Source organism: Lissotriton helveticus, chromosome 2_2, assembly GCF_964261635.1.
Source record: "Lissotriton helveticus chromosome 2_2, aLisHel1.1, whole genome shotgun sequence".
Lineage (NCBI taxonomy): Eukaryota > Metazoa > Chordata > Amphibia > Caudata > Salamandridae > Lissotriton > Lissotriton helveticus.
The window spans coordinates 351,468,588-351,486,219 of record NC_136060.1 but is presented as its reverse complement, the minus strand read 5'-3'; the positions used below and the strand labels follow the sequence as shown (position 1 = coordinate 351,486,219).

The following is a 17,632-nucleotide window of genomic DNA, read 5'->3' as shown; positions in this document are numbered from 1 at the left end:
GTTTTAAATATGATTAGTAATTGTATACATTATTTATAAGGTGATCCATTGAATGATAATTTTTTAGAAGTTACCAAACATTTCTTTAGCTAGTGATTTTTTGTACTAAGGCTCTTATGAAAATGGGGACTGGGTTAAGGTGTTTACTATAGTATTTAAGATTGAATTTAAATAATAAAATAGGAAACAAAATCACAGAGTGTTAGAAAGCCAAAACACGTAGTGGTGGCCATCTTATATAGAATAGGATGTAAAAAGGAGGCCATTTTGAGGATTGAATGCTCTACTAGAGACCGATTATAGAGAGGCACTATGCTAGTTATTCCAAATATAGAAAGAGGAGTCTGAAAAATATTTTTATAAGTATTAAGTAAAGTGTGATTAACTTCCTAAAATTTAAATACCAAGAGTGGATAACATGATTTACACTTAAGATTTTTTTTTAATCACATAAAATAAAGGACTTATATTGATAACGTAAACAGACTAAGTAGTTATAATTTTGATTTTATTATTTTATGTGATTGTCAGTTACAATGTTAAGGTTTTTAAGATGGACTTTTGAGTTGCAGACATGGTAACTTTTATCCTTAGATAAGGATTAGTGATTTGAACTTGAATAATTGCACAAAGATCTGATTTAGTTGGAACACACACTCACAGGGCATAGCTAATATTTTAGATAATGGGGATAACAGTTGGGGGACACATATCCTTAGGAGAAGTAAGAGTGGGCCTACCCCATCTATGGCACTCTGTTACGTGTTGAATTGTCGCTCTCTTGTTAAGCATAAAGCAGAGATTTTTTACTTTCTAGTAGACCATCAGCCAGATGCTTTGTTTCTCTCTTGATTACAGAGAACTCAGCACCGGATATTCTAGCCGCAATCCCACAAGGCTATATGATTGTGAGACTTGACAGACAGACGCAAAGAGGAGGAGGGATCATTATTATTTTTAGACAAATTATTCTTTGTACGTCCTTAGAGATAAATATTGCGGGTTGTTAGGCAGCCTTTTTTACTCTGGCATTTTCAGCCTAGCAGGGTTTTTTATTTATTGACCTCTGGGTTTGGCTTCAAAATTTGTATCTGCCTTGGCTGATATCTTGCCCTCTTTTTTGCTGTATTACTCTGCTTTTTTAGTTTTGGGTGACCTCAATCTTCATGTTGAGGATGCGACATGCGAGCTGGCTTTCACTCTTGTTGAGGACCTGGAAGCTCTCCAGTTTGTCCAACTGGTACATGCTCCTACGCACAGTATGGGCCATCCGCTGGATCCAATTTTTTCCAATTTTCCAGGAGTGGTGGTGGATTCCCCCTACTTCTCTGATCTGGTCTGACCATTCTGCCATACCTTTTCAGATCCTCCTCCTCACTCCTACACCTATTGCAAATGGAGACAGGCAGAGTTGGTCATGAAAATGGATGAATGTTACCCCTGCTACCTTTACACCGGCTTTGGTTGTAAATCATCCAATTTTAAGTAATTGAATAGACAAGGCCAACCTACAACTGGAGAAATGGATTACTGATGTGTTTGATCACATTGTACCAATGATGAGCTATATAGCTAAATGCCTCAAACCCTCAGCTAAATGGTTCAATGAAGAGTTCTGGATGCAAAAAAAGACATGTAAATGTCTGTAGCAGCTTTGGTGTTTAAACTTCAGTGCCTTGGATAAAGCTAAATATCGTAAGACAGTGAAGTATTATCACAAACGCATTAGAATCACTCACAGCCATTTCATCTTAATAAGAATGAGCAACGTCAGAGCTCCTTACGGGAGCTATTCGCCATTGTAAAATCATTATCCTCCTTGGATCGGGTTTCGGGGGCCATTGCCCATTTCTTTCGGGATAAGGTCTCTAACATCTATGATTCCTTCCTGAAGGCTGCTAGAGATACCCCATGATTTGAAACTTGGTATAAACTATTGGATGCTAAGGTAGGACACTCTAGTTTTAATACCCTAACCACAGATGAGCTGCGTGCTCTGATGGTTAGGGTGAAATCAGGCTTCCCAAATGACCCTGCATCACCTTTGATTCTGGGACAAGGGAGGGAAGCAATTTTATCTGGATTGTGGGACCAGCTCAATAAATCTTTAGTATTGGGGTAGGTACCCTCGAGGTGGAAACAGGTTATTGTTGTGCCACTCCTAAAAAACCTACTTAGGGCCCTGGAAAGCCAGAAGCTTTCAGACCCACCTCTCTGCTTGCGATCTTTGCCAAAGTGGCAGAGAAACATATAAATAAACAGCTGCTGAGCAGTGGCGGGTGGCACAGGTAGTCGACACACAACAGAATAGGTATTATTTATTTAATTATACCTATTCGTTGCCTGTCGACTTCCCCCCCTCCAAACCCACCCGCCCTACCTCGCTTACCTGTGCCGGCAGCCGCTGCTGATGAGTTTTGTTGTAGCTGAGGATTTACTGCATGAGTCCCAATCGGGTTTCCGCCCGTAGTTTAGTACTGAGTCAGGATTATTGTTAGTGTCCGAAACCCTTAGACAGATAACTAATGGGGACAAAACCGCTGCACTGATTATGCTAGATCGAAGTGAGGCCTTTGATACCGTATCCCACAGCCTTTAGGTGGAACGGCTGTGGAACTGCAGTCTAGGAGATACGGCTGTGCTGGATAGCTTCCTTCCTCCAGAATCAGACCTTCCAGGTGGTTCACATTGTGTCATACACTGATGAATTGCAGCTTATTATTACCCTGTTTCAGGTTGAGGGAAACTCTGCAGCTCGGCTTAGAGCTTGCCTCCCGATTAAGTGGAGTGGATGGACCATAGTTGCCTCAGGCTAAATGCTGGAAAAACTGAGGTTTTCTTATGAGGGGAACAATCATCTATTTGGTCCTCTGCCTGGTGGCCAGATGCACCTGTACCAGTACTGGCTCCCAAGCCGAAAGTGAAGAAGGAGTAGTTTCTGTCCTGTAACTCCAGTTCTGTAGTAGGGGTATCTCTGTTATAGTCATAATCTAGTGAATAGTTCCGCCCATGTGCGAGGACCCCGGCAATCAAAAATAATCTCTTAAGTTGTCAAAAAATGCAGAACTGCAAAGACACTTAAGAGAGAATTTAAAGACAAATATTGCAGCCTATATCCACAGGCTACACTGTCCAGTACTTCAACTAGAAATTCCACCAAAAAACACCCACACAAACAGCACAACCTGCCCAGTTTCTTCCACAGAGAAACTTGCCTCTACCAGTAAAAGCCTCTTGAATGATAGAGAGGAAGGCATGGACAGACAAGCCCCATAGGCTGCCATTATGTGGCTTAAATAGGATACTGTGCCTTTAAGAGAACTTTCCAGAACTTCTCCCAGTATCCCAGAATGCACAGCAGGTCCCATTTACTTTCAGTTCTTTTTGAAGGCGTAACACGCCAGACCTGTAGCATTCGTACATGAATATCCTTTTCCACCGGGGAGGAGGGCGGGCGCTTATGACTATAACAGAGATACCCCTACTGCAGAACTGGAGTTACAGGACAGAAACTACTCCTTCTGTAGTAGGGGATCTCTGTGTATAGTCATAATCTAGTGAATAGAATGCCAAGCCCATCCCCACACCAAGCGGCGGTGGAGAACCAGAAATAACACCACTATTGTGCGAACAAATTTCGCAGCGAAGCCTGCCCAACCTGAGCGTCTGCCCTGGCATCAGAGTCCAGGCAGTAATGCTTAGCAAAGGTATGGACCGACTTCCAAGTGGCCGCCTTGCAGATTTCTGCAATTGGAACATTACGGAGCAAAGCTGTCGTGGCAGCTTTACCCCTGGTGGAATGAGCCTTAGGTTTACCCCCTAAGGTCTTATTAGCTTTTTGGTAACACAGCTGTATGCAGGACACAATCCACCTAGAGATGGACTGGTTCGAGGTCGCAAGACCCGTCCTGACCGATCCATAATTGATAAACAATTGGTCTGACCAACGAATATCTTTGGTTTTATCCAGATAAAATTTCAACACCCTCCTAACATCCAGGGAATGTAAAGACCTTTCGGCTGGAGAGGAAGGATTCTGAAAAAACGTAGGCAAAGTTATCGTCTGGTTGACATGAAAATCAGAAATAACATTGGGAAGAAATTTAGGGTGATTATGCATAACCACCTTAGCAGCATGAAATACAGTATAAGGTTCTTGGCAACACAACGCCTGAATTTCACTCACCCTGCGGGCCGATGTAATGGCCACGAGGAACGCCGCCTTCCAGGACTGGTGCTGCAACGAAGCCTTATGAATAGGTTCAAAAGGCTCCTTCATCAATCTGGACAGCACCACATTCAATTCCCATGAAGGCGAAGGAAGCCTGACAGGAGGGAATACTTTCTTCAAGCCTTCCAGAAAATCTTTGATCACAGGGATCTGGAAGAAGGAAGTCTGTGAAGGGCATTTCCTGTAGGCAGTCAATGCAGCAAGATGAACCTTAATGGAATGTACATTAAGGCCAGACTGCGCCAAATGTAGAAGGTAAGGAAGAATGACATCCTCCTTGCACGTCGTAGGGTCATAGTTCTTGGACTTGCACCAGATACAGAACCTCTTCCACTTGTAAGCATAGGAAGTCCGAGTGGAAGGTCGCTTAGACTCCTTTAGTATGTCCATGCAATCTTCTGGCAGATTCAAATGACCATATTGCACTATCTCAGGAGCCATGCCACCAAACTCAAAGACGAGAGGTTGGGGTGCAACATCTGTCCCCCGAACTTCGTGACAAGGTCCGGCCTGCACGGCAGCCGTATGTGAGGAAGGAGAGACCGGTGAAGCAGGTCCGTGAACCACCACTGCCTGGGCCATTCCGGAGCAATGAGTATCATCTGCGCCCTGGACCGGGCCAGCTTGATGAGTACTGCCGGAATCAGGGGAATGGGTGGAAAAGCGTACAGAAAGCTGTTCGACCAGTTGATCCATAGCGCATTCCCCAGCGTCCCCCGCTCTTATTACCTGGAGGCGAAGTCTCGGCATTTGCTGTTTTCGGCGGTGGCGAACAGATCTACGTCTGGCGTCCCCCAACTTGCGAAGACTTCTCCTAGTACTTCGTCGTTTATGACCCATTCGTGGTTTTCCTGGAGGAGTCTGCTCAGTGCGTCCGCCTAAACATTCTGCACACCTGGCAGATGGGTAGCCGTTATCGTCAGTCCTCGGGCCAGAAGCCAATGCCAGATCGTCTGCGCCTCCTGCGACAGGGTGCGCGATCTCGAGACCCCCTGCTTGTTGAGGTAATACATCCTGGTCGTATTGTCCATCTGTACAAGCAGAGAGTTGGTCTGAAAGGACGGATGAAAGGCCTTCAGTGCCAAGTGAACAGCTCTGAGTTCCAGGAAATTGATGTGATACGTGGCCTCCATAGGGGACCACGTTCCTTGAATCTGTAGGTCTCCCGAGTGCGCTCCCGAGCCTTGGAGAGAGGCATCCGTCACGACAGTCTGAGTGGGAATGTCCTTGTGGAAAGGGACCCCTCTGAGGAGATTCTCCGCTGAACACCACCACTTCAGAGACTGAAGAGCATGCAGAGACAGTCGTATCCTGTCGTCCCAAGATCCTTTCCTCTGATCCCACTGGTCCTCCAAGCACTCTTGCAACGGTCTCATGTGCAGTCGTGCGTGTGGCGTTAAGAAGATACAAGAGGCCATCGATCCCAGTAGAGAAGACACCGTCCTCACTGTAGTAGATGGAGTGATCCTAAGATCCTGAGCCTTCCGAAGGAGTGATAATCGTCTCTCCTCCGAAGGAGACACGCTTGCTGACAGCGTATTGATGGAGGCTCCCAAGTACTGTATGCACTGGACCGGGGTCGGGACAGACTTGGACATGTTGATGTGCAACCCCAGCTTGTTCAAGAGAATGCACGTCTTCTGGAAGTGTGCTTGAGCTTCCGAGAAGGAGGAGGCCTTGATCAACCAATCGTCCAGGTACGGGTAGACGAACACCTTGTTCTTTCTCAGGTGCGCTGCTATCACCGCCATGCACTTTGAGAATGTTCTTGGCGCAGACTTCAGTCCGAATGGCAGTACTGTGTATTGATAATGATTGGCGCCGACTTGGAATCGCAGGAACTTCCTGTGTTTGTGTGCAATGGGCACCTGGAAGTACGCATCTTGTAGGTCTATAGCACATAGCCAGTCTCCCTGTTGCAACTGAGGATAAATCTGATGCAACAACAGCATGCAAAACTTTTCTCTGCGAATCCACTTGTTTGCCTGTCGCAAGTCCAGAAGGGGCCTGAACTCGTTCTTGTCCTTCTTGCGAACCAGGAAGAACCGGGAGTACAGACCTCTTCCTCTTTGAGACCGAGGTACGTCTTCTATCGCCCTTTTCCTTAACAGGATATCGGCCTCCGCCTGGAGCTCGCGCAGCTGAAACTGCGAGCTGACCGGTGGAATTGCTGGAGGCGGGCTGGTGAACCGAAGACTGTATCCATTGCAAACAATATTCAGCACCCACTTGTCCTGAGTAATTTTTCTCCACTCTGCCAGAACAAATTGAACGCTTCCCCCCACCGGAGTGGGTAACGGATGTAGGGGAAGTAAGCGCTCAGGGCCTAGACCCGGCCGGGCCTTTAGTTGCCGTTGCCGACTGTTGGCCGCCTCTGGCTCTCTGGCGCTTCTGGAACGGCCTTCGGAACTGCTGCTGTTGTTGCTGCTGCTGCTGCCCCGAAGCCTGGCCAAGCCCTCTGCCCTGTCCACCGAACCGTCTCTGGAACGGGCGGTACGATTTCTTGGTATCCTTGGGTTTTTCTAGACCCACCGCCGTGAGCATTTTGGCCTCCGCCTTCATGCGGGCCATTTCGTCATCAGCATGTTTTCCAAACAGGGTTTTGCCAGAGAATGGTAGATTGGCAACCCTTTGTTGTGCGTCAGGTTTTAGTGACGTGAGGCGGAGCCAGGCGTGTCTTCGCTGGTTAATCCCATGGCAGAAGCCATGCCCCGCCTGTAAGGAAGAATCGGCTGCAGCACTGATGACCTGATTCGCCACCAGCATCCCCTCATTCAACACCTCCTGGAAATCTTCTCTCTTGTCTCGAGGCAGGTGTTCCACAAACTGCTGGAGGGATTCCCAGAGGGCTCGGTCACACGGCACCAACAAGGCCGTGGCACTGGCAGCCTTCATGGAAGTCGCCGACGTCCCACAAACCTTCCTCCCAGCCGAATCCAGCCATCTAGATTCCTTATCTGGTGGGACTGTGGATGACGGAGTGGTGGCATGCTGTTTCCGAGCTGCCGTCACTATCACAGAGTCTGGAGGGGGTTCCACCCTTAGAAAAGCCGGATCCGAGTCGGGAGCCCGGTATTTTTTCTGCAGTCTCGAGGGGGCCGCCTTAGTCACCGCCGGGGTGAGGAAAAGGTCCATGGCAGGTTCCTCCAGGCCCGGTACCAGTGGTAGTAATGGCCGAGACAGATGTTTCTGGTGAAGCGTCTCGAAGATCACCGATGTTTTGGGCGTGGGCACCGTCAACGAGATGCCCAATTTCGCTGCACTTCTTAGAAGGACATCATGAAAGGACACCAGATCGTCAACCGGAGACACCCTTGTCTCCGGTGATTCCGACAAAGTCAGAGAATAGTCCCTGGTCCCCGAGGACCTCGTCTGGGAACGAGACCTGCGCCTCCTGTGGCGTCGTCTCGACCTCGTGGACGACCTGTTACGCGATCGTTCCCTCCTCCTGGAGCGAGAGCGCGATCTCCCAGCTCGTGGACGCTCCACAGGCCTCTATGGAGGTGTCTTCCTTGGCCTATCCTGGGGTAGAGGTTTTGGAGTCCCCTTAGGCGGTGTAGGGAGTGGAGGCAGTGACACCGACCTCGGTGGAGGAACAGGTATCTCCGACCGAGGAGCAGGCCCACGTGGCGAAAGCGGTGGCGGTGGTTGTCCTGCGGGAGGAAGTGGTGGAAGAGGAAGATTGATGGGAGGATCCTCTCTAGGTAAAGGAGGCGGGGCGTCTTAGGCCGAGGTGGTGTATAAACCACCGAGTACACCGAGCCCGGTGACTTCTTCGGGGGAGGTGACTGCGAATCAGCCCCGCCAGTAGGTGATCGCCGTCTCCGGCGTCCTCCACCAGACCCAGCGTGACTTCTGGCGTCAGAAATCCTTCTGCGCCGCTTAGGAGAGCTGGAAAGTCTCAGAGACGCCGACCTCTTTCTTCTCGACATCGAGCGTCGCTTTTCCAGCGTCGAACGTTGCCTCCGCGACTCCGGCGTCGAACGCCGCCTCCACGACGTCGAGCGCTTCTTCCTCGACGCCGAACGCCACTTCCGCGACGTCGAACGTGTAGTCCTCAACGATGAGCGTCGACTCCTTCTCGGCACCGACCGCTTGTCCCCGCGTTTGTTCGACGGCGACCGGCGGTGTCGCTTTGACGGCAAGCGCCGATTCCTGTCTGTCCTTCTTCGACGTCGATGGGTCGACGCTGATGTCGACGACGAAGACGCCGTCGACGGTGATCTCGACGGCGGCCTACCCAGGCCTTTCGACGTCGACTTCTCACGCCGTCTCGACCCGGAGCCCCGGGGAGATGGGGAACACACCGTCGTCATCCCTCTCGACATCGTCGTCCATGCAACAGACGTCGACGGAGACCGGGACCGTTTGCTGGGTTTCCTGCCTCTGGGGAGCCCCCCTGAGGCCTCAGCAGAGGCAGAGGGAGCCTTCCCAGCCTGCCCAGACCCACCTGCAGCCTGCAGCCGTCTCTCCTCTAGGCCTTGAAGCCTAATCTTCAGCCTGTCCCTCAGGGTCCTTGTTGAAAAGGTCTGACAGATGTCACATTCTTCAGGGACATGTGCTTCAGGGAGACAGAGTATGCAGACGTCGTGTGGATCAGTCTTGGCCTTCTTCCTTCCACATGCTGGGCACTTGTCGAATAGAGCAGGCATTTTAGAGCCCTACAAAGCCTGAACAAATACACAGGAGTGAAGGGAAACACCAAGTACACAAGCTGAAAACACTTTTAAAGCCAAAAGTGCACACAATTCCAATAAACCCTTGAAAAAGGGAGAGCTCAATGCATCAGGGTCCTGTTAGCAGGAGCCGGAAAAAAGAACTGAAAGTAAATGGGACCTGCTGTGCATTCTGGGATACTGGGAGAAGTTCTGGAAAGCTCTCTTAAAGGCACAGTATCCTATTAAGCCACATAATGGCAGCCTATGGGGCTTGTCTGTCCATGCCTTCCTCTCTATCATTCCAGAGGCTTTTACTGGTAGAGGCAAGTTTCTCTGTGGAAGAAACTGGGCAGGCTGTGCTGTTTGTGTGGGTGTTTTTTGGTGGAATTTCTAGTTGAAGTACTGGACAGTGTAGCCTGTGGATATAGGCTGCATTATTTGTCTTTAAATTCTCTCTTAAGTGTCTTTGCAGTTCTGCATTTTTTGACAACTTAAGAGATTATTTTTTATTGCCGGGGTCCTCGCACATGGGCGGGACTATTCACTAGATTATGACTATACACAGAGATCCCCTACTACAGAACCTCGGCATCTGGTTTGATGCTGATCTATGATTTGACAGCCAGATATCCTGTCTTGCAGGAAAATATTCCGGAATCTTGAAAATTGTGAGTAAAATCGTGGGCTTTCTCCCAGAGGCTGCCAGGAAATCAGTTGTCCAAGCACTGGTTATGTCCAGGATGGACTACTGTAATGTGTTATACCTTAGAGCCTACCAAGGTAGATTGGTTAAACTCCAGAGAGTGCAGAATGTGGCAGACCGGCTGATGCTTAATATCTCGAAGGCAGTCGTCCATGGGGACAGCTCTCACTAAATTACACTGGCCTTCTGTGAGAAGATAGTTTCCTTTAAAGCTATGTGTCTCTGCCAAAAAATCTTGAATGGGAAAGAACCCCCAAATTTACATCCTCTGGTGTAGTTGTATCGACCTAGAAGAAACCTCAGGTCTGTGGAGGCCTGGCTCACGTTTATTCCCATGGTGAAAAAAGCCTAAATGGTAGGGTGCGCCTTTGGCTTTTTGGCTCCTAAATTGTGGAACACTATGCCTTTAGATCTGAGACAGAAAGGATCTGAACCAGCCTTTCGTAAGAAACTAAAAACCTGTGTTTCTTCCAAAGTTAAGGCCTGATGAGCTCACCATTTAATTTTCAGTACTGAAGATTGTATTTATAGCGCGGGGACACTCCGGATAGAATAAGCAGGTGCTTCACAAATCACCTTATAAATATTATTATTATTATTATTAAATAAATCGTAATGTTTTACTATATATGTCGCTGATGGTCGATCCAATTAGGAACCACACCAGCACTCTAGGGAGAAAGAAATCACCAGTATTATTGATTACATCGTGTGGGTTAAAAACAAGAGCACTGACATGCCAGACGAGTTTCAGCTGACGCCTTCAACTGGACTATATATGTTGACTGAAAAAACAGGTCAAAGTGACATTATAGTTGGGTGTTGAAATAAGGTAAAATGTTAAACATTAAAAACCAAAAAATATCTGAAATTCTATTATTATAGTTCATTGAAGCTAACTATACCTTGTGCCCTGGCTAGGCACTGCTTATGACCTCACACATTACATCACCCATAATAGGTTAAATGACAACAATAATGATATCTCAAATTACTTCATACAATCATTTGTATGCTGTCCTATAGGATTTGTTGACTTAAAATAATTCAACACGCTACAGCTGTCAATAATTTTTTTTTACCTGTGTTAATGGCCCAAGTTGCATACAAGAGCCTATAACAAGAGGGAGTGTCTTAGCACCCGGTGTAACACAAGGAATAAGCACTATGAAGTTATTAGAACATACCACCCACTGAGGGTAGAATGGTCCACATAAAACTGGGAGAAACAGAAGGATGAGCATTTGAATGTTGAAGCAGAAGGTGTTTGCCAAAAATTCTTTGGCTACAACCACTCTAGGTCATCAATGCAGCACCCAGCATTCCAATGTTCTGACACTGGGGAAGAGCAAGGTATAGTCTTCAAAAAAATTAAAAGAAAGAGGAGCAATTTGTCACTTACTCATTTTCAGGAATCTCAGGCTTCGTGTGACTGCTTTTCACAAATCCAGTCTTTCCAGTATCCGCATGGCGTCCAACGAACCATGGCATACATTCTATGAAAAATCCAACAATCTCAATCCTTTCTCCAATCTTGAAGCTTATTTCTTCAGGAACATCAGTCTCATAATCAACCATTGCCACACAAGACCCCACAGCTGCATTGAAGAGAATGGTAACATTGAGTTTAATTTTCAGTTTGTGGTGAATTAAGAAACATGTTATTATCAGCTACCTTGTATGTTTCATTTTCAGTTTGAGGTAACTTAAGAAACATAAACATCAACCCCCAAGTATGTAACACACTCATTACATGAGCTAAACAACCTGTTATGGTAGAAATTAATTGGTGACGATTGCAGCATCATACTCAAGTTTTCCTTAGATGCTTTCTGTTTGTGCACACATTAAGGGTCTTGTGCATAACAAAAGTACATGTGCTAATTATGAATCCGTAATTTGATTTTATGAACATTGGACCCAAGAATTAGCTATAAAGTCAGTTATTTAATGGAATGGTTCGTAAACCTTTGACTTCTGTGGACCCCCACTTAATCATTACTGGCACCCAGGAACCCTCACTGAATAATTATTAGAATCCAGGGACCCCCAGTAAGGCATTATTGGAAGATGTGGACACAGGCGTAAACGTTTTCTATATTTTGAATCGCAAAACAATACACAAGAAATACAGGAACAAGCATTCTTCAAACAAGACAAAATATTTTATTTAAAACCCCAAAATATTTTTTTTTTTAAATCAACATTTTAATTTTTATGGGATAGTTGTAGCTTTCGTAAACTGAATTTAGGCCCCTCATTATCCATACTATGATCTGTTTGAGGCACTTGCACTGCTTCCACAAATCAATATGAGGAAACTGTGTTTATTTTTAGCCTACAGTTTAAATTCCTAAAACATTTACAGAACGTTTTAAAATTTTAAACATCACATTTTGCTTCTTTATTTATATACACTTTATTAATCTGTAAATATTACTTAATGTTCTAAGCCGTCGCAGGGCCCCTGAGTAGGCTTCACAGATCCCAAGGTCTCCCCAGACCACAGGTTAGGAATCAGTGATCTAGTGGGTACATATCAGTGGGAGGGGATCTAATGAAAGAATATAACATGTCTTTATATATTAAAACCGTACAGAGTGCCTGGCTGCACATAAAATGTATTTCTAGTCTGCTAGCACTTTTAAAAATGTGTATCATGTGTATTGACCTATGAATTAGAGCCTCATACACTTTTTAACTAATTCACCAACTCCTCTCACAATTTTCGGAGCAGGCTAACTAGAAGTAATAGTATGAGGTGCATACATTAATTTCTCAAAAGGCAAGGACAGTAGTAGAATGTCAGTACTGGACCTACCAATTAGGAGAAGCTGTTCCTCAGTGTTGAACTTACCAATGAGGTGAAACATTGGAGGCACTCAAAGCTGTGTTTCAATCTTTCACTGGTTGTTTCCGTGAGATGGCTCCATCACCCTCTATACTCAGTATGTAACATATTTGCAGACCATGTAGTTGCTACTTATTGTATAGCCGTAAGTGATTTACACATTTATATGTTTTTGGAGTTATTATTTTCACTCTGTTTAGTTGTCTGAGGCCCTCAACAAACCTGAGTATAAGCTTTAAGGATTTCAGTGATTACAAAAGGGCTCAATTGCTCCTGTTTGCAGCTCAAAGGGATCGGGTACGGGGTTTCCTTTCAATACGCCGTCATGGCGGCATATTGAAAAGAATCACTGAAATTGGGCACATCCAGGCTCCATACAGAGGCCGCTTTTATAAAGGGAAGGATCGTTTTGGTAAAAATCTCTCGAATAGGTGAATTTAAACTACAAGTCGTGAGGCAGATCGCCCACTGAATTAATAATTGTTCGAGATTCAGATCAATAAGAGGCCAATCTTGCTTGAAGTAGTAAACTCTGAGTGATAAATGCTGTTTGGGAGTTGCCAACTAGTTTATAAGGTCGTGTACAGAGTAGGCAAAAAGTCGGCTACTGCTCATAAGAAGCTTTGTAGGGGTCCATAAAAGATAAACCCTATTAAGGTACTTATAGAGGAAGCACAGGTGGAAGGAATTCTCTATTCTTGCCCTGAAGAAGGTGGATGTAATCATTTACAGGTACATGCATCATTGTAGGATTTTGCGATTCCTAAATTGCGAAAATTAAGGAATCGCAATTTAGGAATTGCAAAATCCTATGCATCAAGAAATAGCAAAACTTTTTGCGATTTCTTAATTTCCTTTATTTGTGATTCCTTAATTGCGAATCGCAATTAAGGAATTGCATTACATTGATTCCTATGGGCCTAGAGGCCCATAGAAATCAATGGGAAGGCATTCTCATTTTGCGAATTCGCAAATAAGGAATCGCAAAATGAGAATGCAATTTCAAGGGTTCAAGGGGGGGGACACCCCCCTGCACCCCTGAAATGTCATGTAAGTACATTTTACGCATACAAATGTCCCAAGGGCAGGTGTGTGTGTAAAATATAAGTTTCAAAAATGCATTTATTTGCCCTTTTAAAACTTTTCGCAAATTACCATGAAGGTTTACTTCATGGTAATTTTTTCCTTACAAATTGCGAATTCGCAAATTTAAAAAAATCATACATAGCATTTAAGAAATTGCAACATTTTTGATTTCATAAATGCTATCGCAGTTTGAGAAATCGCAAAAAATTGCGAATTCTTAAATTGCGAAAAAAGAAAAAAAAATGATGCATCCCCCAAAAATTTTTGCATTCGCAAACGGCCGAATTTTGCGATTCGCACCGTTTGCGAATGCAAAACAGCTTGATGCATGTGGCTGATAGTTCCACCGAAATGCGTCAACGCAATCTATTTTGTTAAATCTGAAACGGGACTAGCAGCATAGAGACCGAATTTCACTGTCCCATGCGTTGTCTATAGTCATTCTCAGATTAACCCCTTCCACGCTCATGACGAGCTGGGCTCGTCATGCAGTAGCCTCCTCGCACGCTCATGACGAGCCCAGCTCGTCATGAACCAATGAGGATCACGAAATCCCAGCACAGCAGGGGAATTCCCATAGCATCCAAGAGGTTAACACATTAAGGGCGGACTGTTGCTGCCTCATTCTCTTTCTCCTTCCATCTGGTGTATATTTACTGTTGTCTATTTGCTGCTATGTGATGCCATGTCTTTTGAGAATTATGGATTTTAAACTGTATAGTTTTTACAATATGGTAATTCTGGTGCTTATTTTTAACATTGAAATGCAATGATTTGTTATTGAAATGTATTTTTTTAAAGATTCCTTGTTTTGTAACAAATAAAAGATTTGTAATATCAGAAATCGTACCCCTTTTGGAGTTATTCCAAGTGCATGAATGTGGTGTATGTGGATCTGATTTAGAAGTTTGTTTTAGAGTCCAAAGGGTAAAATCTTTTAAATTACATTGTTACTGGTGCTCTGTCCCTTTCGGACTTGATGAAACGCTCTCCTTGGTTTTAAGACTTCAGGGAAGAGACAGGGTATGAGACTAGACCAGTCTGGCACTGCGCAAACGTGAGAGATGCACGTGTGTGGTTCTTGGCAGGCTTAGACTGGTGAGAAAGACACTTCAGGGAAGATAATTAGAGGCTATGGAGACATACAAAAGGCAGGGTGATAGAGTGAGGAACAGTAAAGGATGACATAGAGGGGTGAGATGGGAGAGAACGTGGAACTGAGACAGTGTGCATGGGAGAAAGTATGAGAGGCTGTTGACTGCTGGCAGACTGAGATGGTAAAGAAAGACCTTTAACAAGAGTGGGTGGGGTATAGAGACAGCCTACTGGGGGGTGAGGCGTTAGACTCACAGTGAGATATGGGATACCCGACACAGAAGAGACACCTCACAGAAGAGAGAGTGAGGTACAGAGTGTCTTCAGGGGGAAAAGGTGAGAGAGAGATGGGATATCCGGCAGAATAAGACAGAAGAGACCAACAACTCACAAAATAGATGGTGGGGTATAGAGACAGCAGTGGAGAGGCGGAGAGAACGCGCAAGAGATCGGAAGCATGGACGGGCAGTATAGCAGGTTGAGGTGGAAGAGGTAGCCACAGACATTTCAGGGAAAAGTGGATTCAAGATTATAGAAAGACAAAAACTGCACAGGGAAACTAGAGAAAATTTAGATAACGAAAGAAGGGGAAGAAGAGAAACTTCCTGAGTGGGTTTGCACCTCCTTCGGACTGTTCTCGGGACCGAATGTTCTTTTATTTTTTGACTAGCCCGTGCGTCCAGTATGAAATGCTGCACCTCTAACTCTTGTGGTGGAATGTAAATATCGATTTACTCACGTTTTATATAAGAGAACGGCGTACATACCTCAGAGGTGGGCAATATAGTCGGGACCCCTGTGATACTATACAATGTTACTTATCTAAATAAACAAAATGCCCACGCAAGTTCATTCCCCTGATCGTTGGGGAGCGCGAGTGCTTAATATCGTACTCCCTGCCAGTGCTGTGCATCGCGCTCCCCCTCAATCTGGTGGTAATTGTGCTGCTATAGAGCTCACCTCAGTCATAACACTGCAGTCCTCTTCATAGTCCTGACTGCTAAGCACATACTTTAGCTTATCCATTTCAGCACCTCGACTGTGGTAAATAAATAAATTACCGGTACTATTTTTCTATGCATTAAAGGAAAAAGGATAGCTCAATAAATGAGAGGCAGAGTCCGTGGTATCTGAGTCATACGGGCTTTAATTAAGTGGCTCGAGCCAATGGACATCGGGTTCCATCACCTGCTAAGGTTCAGGAAGGGACAATCTCAATATTTCGTTAACATCATACAATATATATAGTAAAACAGTACAGTTACATTGAATACAGTAGGCGTAACAAGTGAAAAAGGAAAGATAAGAACATATGGGCGTGAAAGAAGGCGTGCACGGAGGTGTGTGATGTAGACGTCACAGAAGTGTCATAAGTGGGTGGACACATGGAGGGGGCTTCATGGGCAGCTGGAACCTTTAACCTACTGGTGTGCGCAAAACGAGTCATGATGTGTAACTGGGGAGAGCTGGGGGGGCGCTGACTTCTAGCACTAGTAGAGGAGACTGAAGTCTGGGATGTCAGAACGACCTGTACCTATAGCATATCTGATATCTTGTGTTTAGAGTACATGTTGCTTGATTCTAAAAGTCATCAGGGCAAAGGCTACTTGTCACTAAAGCTAGTGTATGCATATATTTCTTCATGTATTTGCGTGTGCTATGGGTCTTCTATGGAAACTAATTCAGGAAATCACTTGCATGGAGACAGAAAGACTGGACTGTAGACGAATATGTTTATCCTGTTCGTTAGCTAGGAATGTGAAGCCGGGGAGCTGAACAGATAACTGTAGGCATAACATATTCTTGGTAGGCAGGCCAGGCCGAGCCGGGCACCGCGTTGCTTGGCAGGAAGTAAGGGAAGGGTCAGGGATGCGGGCGGGGCTGCATCTCTCGGAGTGGTTCAGGAGGCTAGAGGCCTGGATCTCGTGTCCGGGCCCTGTGGAGCCCTAGAAACGGGTGCAACTCGATGATTTATCGTGCACCATGTAAATACGTTGGCAACATAGGCCTAAAAGCCTAATTCACGTTGCTTTCACGGAGAACTGGATAACTGACATACTAACGTTGGACGCAACTGTAAATGCGTCTTTATATTCGGTCATAAAGGGAAAATGCATAGAAATCATGCATGTATATTACATGTTGGGGAACACGTAGGGACACATAGCAGGGCAAAATTCAATTTTCCTCATTCCCTCCTTGTTCCCTACGTTCCCTTCAGGAAACATCAATATTCATGAGACCATCTATCTGTTCATACAGCATCATTTGCTCGTCTTTTCTCATTTGGGTATGGGATTGTGGACGTGGAATACAAGATGTAGCGCACAAGCCGCAAATCGCTGGGCCACATTGTAAACAGAGACAACAACTGAATATGATCATTACTACTACTCCCAGGAATGACAGTACTTTCCATCCCCATGCAGATATTACACTCCAGAGCCAGCCGGACCAAGTCCAGGTGCCTGGATTCTGGTGTAGCTGATGAGCTATTTTATGAAGTCTAGTTATTGCTGAATACACAGACGGTGCGTTATTAGGAATGAAAACGCAACAACTAGATCCGATGACTCTACAAGCTCCGCCCCTATCGGCCAATATGACGTCAAGAACAAGGCGGTTCTGAAGAACAACAAATCTCATAGCAGACTGTTCTTCTGTTAGGTTACCTAGGGCGGAAGTAGTCTCATTCACTACTGCTTCAAGGGTTCTGGTTAACCTGTGTATTAATTTACTATTCTGGACAGGACCTATGAAGAAAAAGAAACCTTTATTGAAATCAGTATACTGTTCCAAGGCAGTTTCAGTCTGATCGACAATTGGGGACTCGATCTCCCTTCTATGTCTAACGTGTACTAGATGTGTATTTCGGTGGTAATCGGATGGGGCTAGGAAAACTGGTGGCAGTAGGAATGCAATGTAACATGTTCCATCCCAATCTAGGGGCAAACGTACATAAGCGGTCTGACCACATATAAAATAGGAATGACGTGAAGCTTTGAAAG

The 17,632-nt window shown here is 45.4% G+C and overlaps 1 protein-coding gene across 1 annotated transcript in view; it reads right to left on the bottom strand.

Moving 5' to 3' along the window:
- Positions 1-17,632, bottom strand: part of SH3TC1 (SH3 domain and tetratricopeptide repeats 1) — a 328,239-nt gene that overhangs the window by 155,277 nt on the left and 155,330 nt on the right. The window contains exon 9 of the mRNA XM_078678530.1: positions 10,995-11,190. Within this exon, the coding sequence (XP_078534656.1) occupies positions 10,995-11,190 (196 nt within the window). The remainder of the gene's footprint in view (positions 1-10,994; positions 11,191-17,632) is intronic.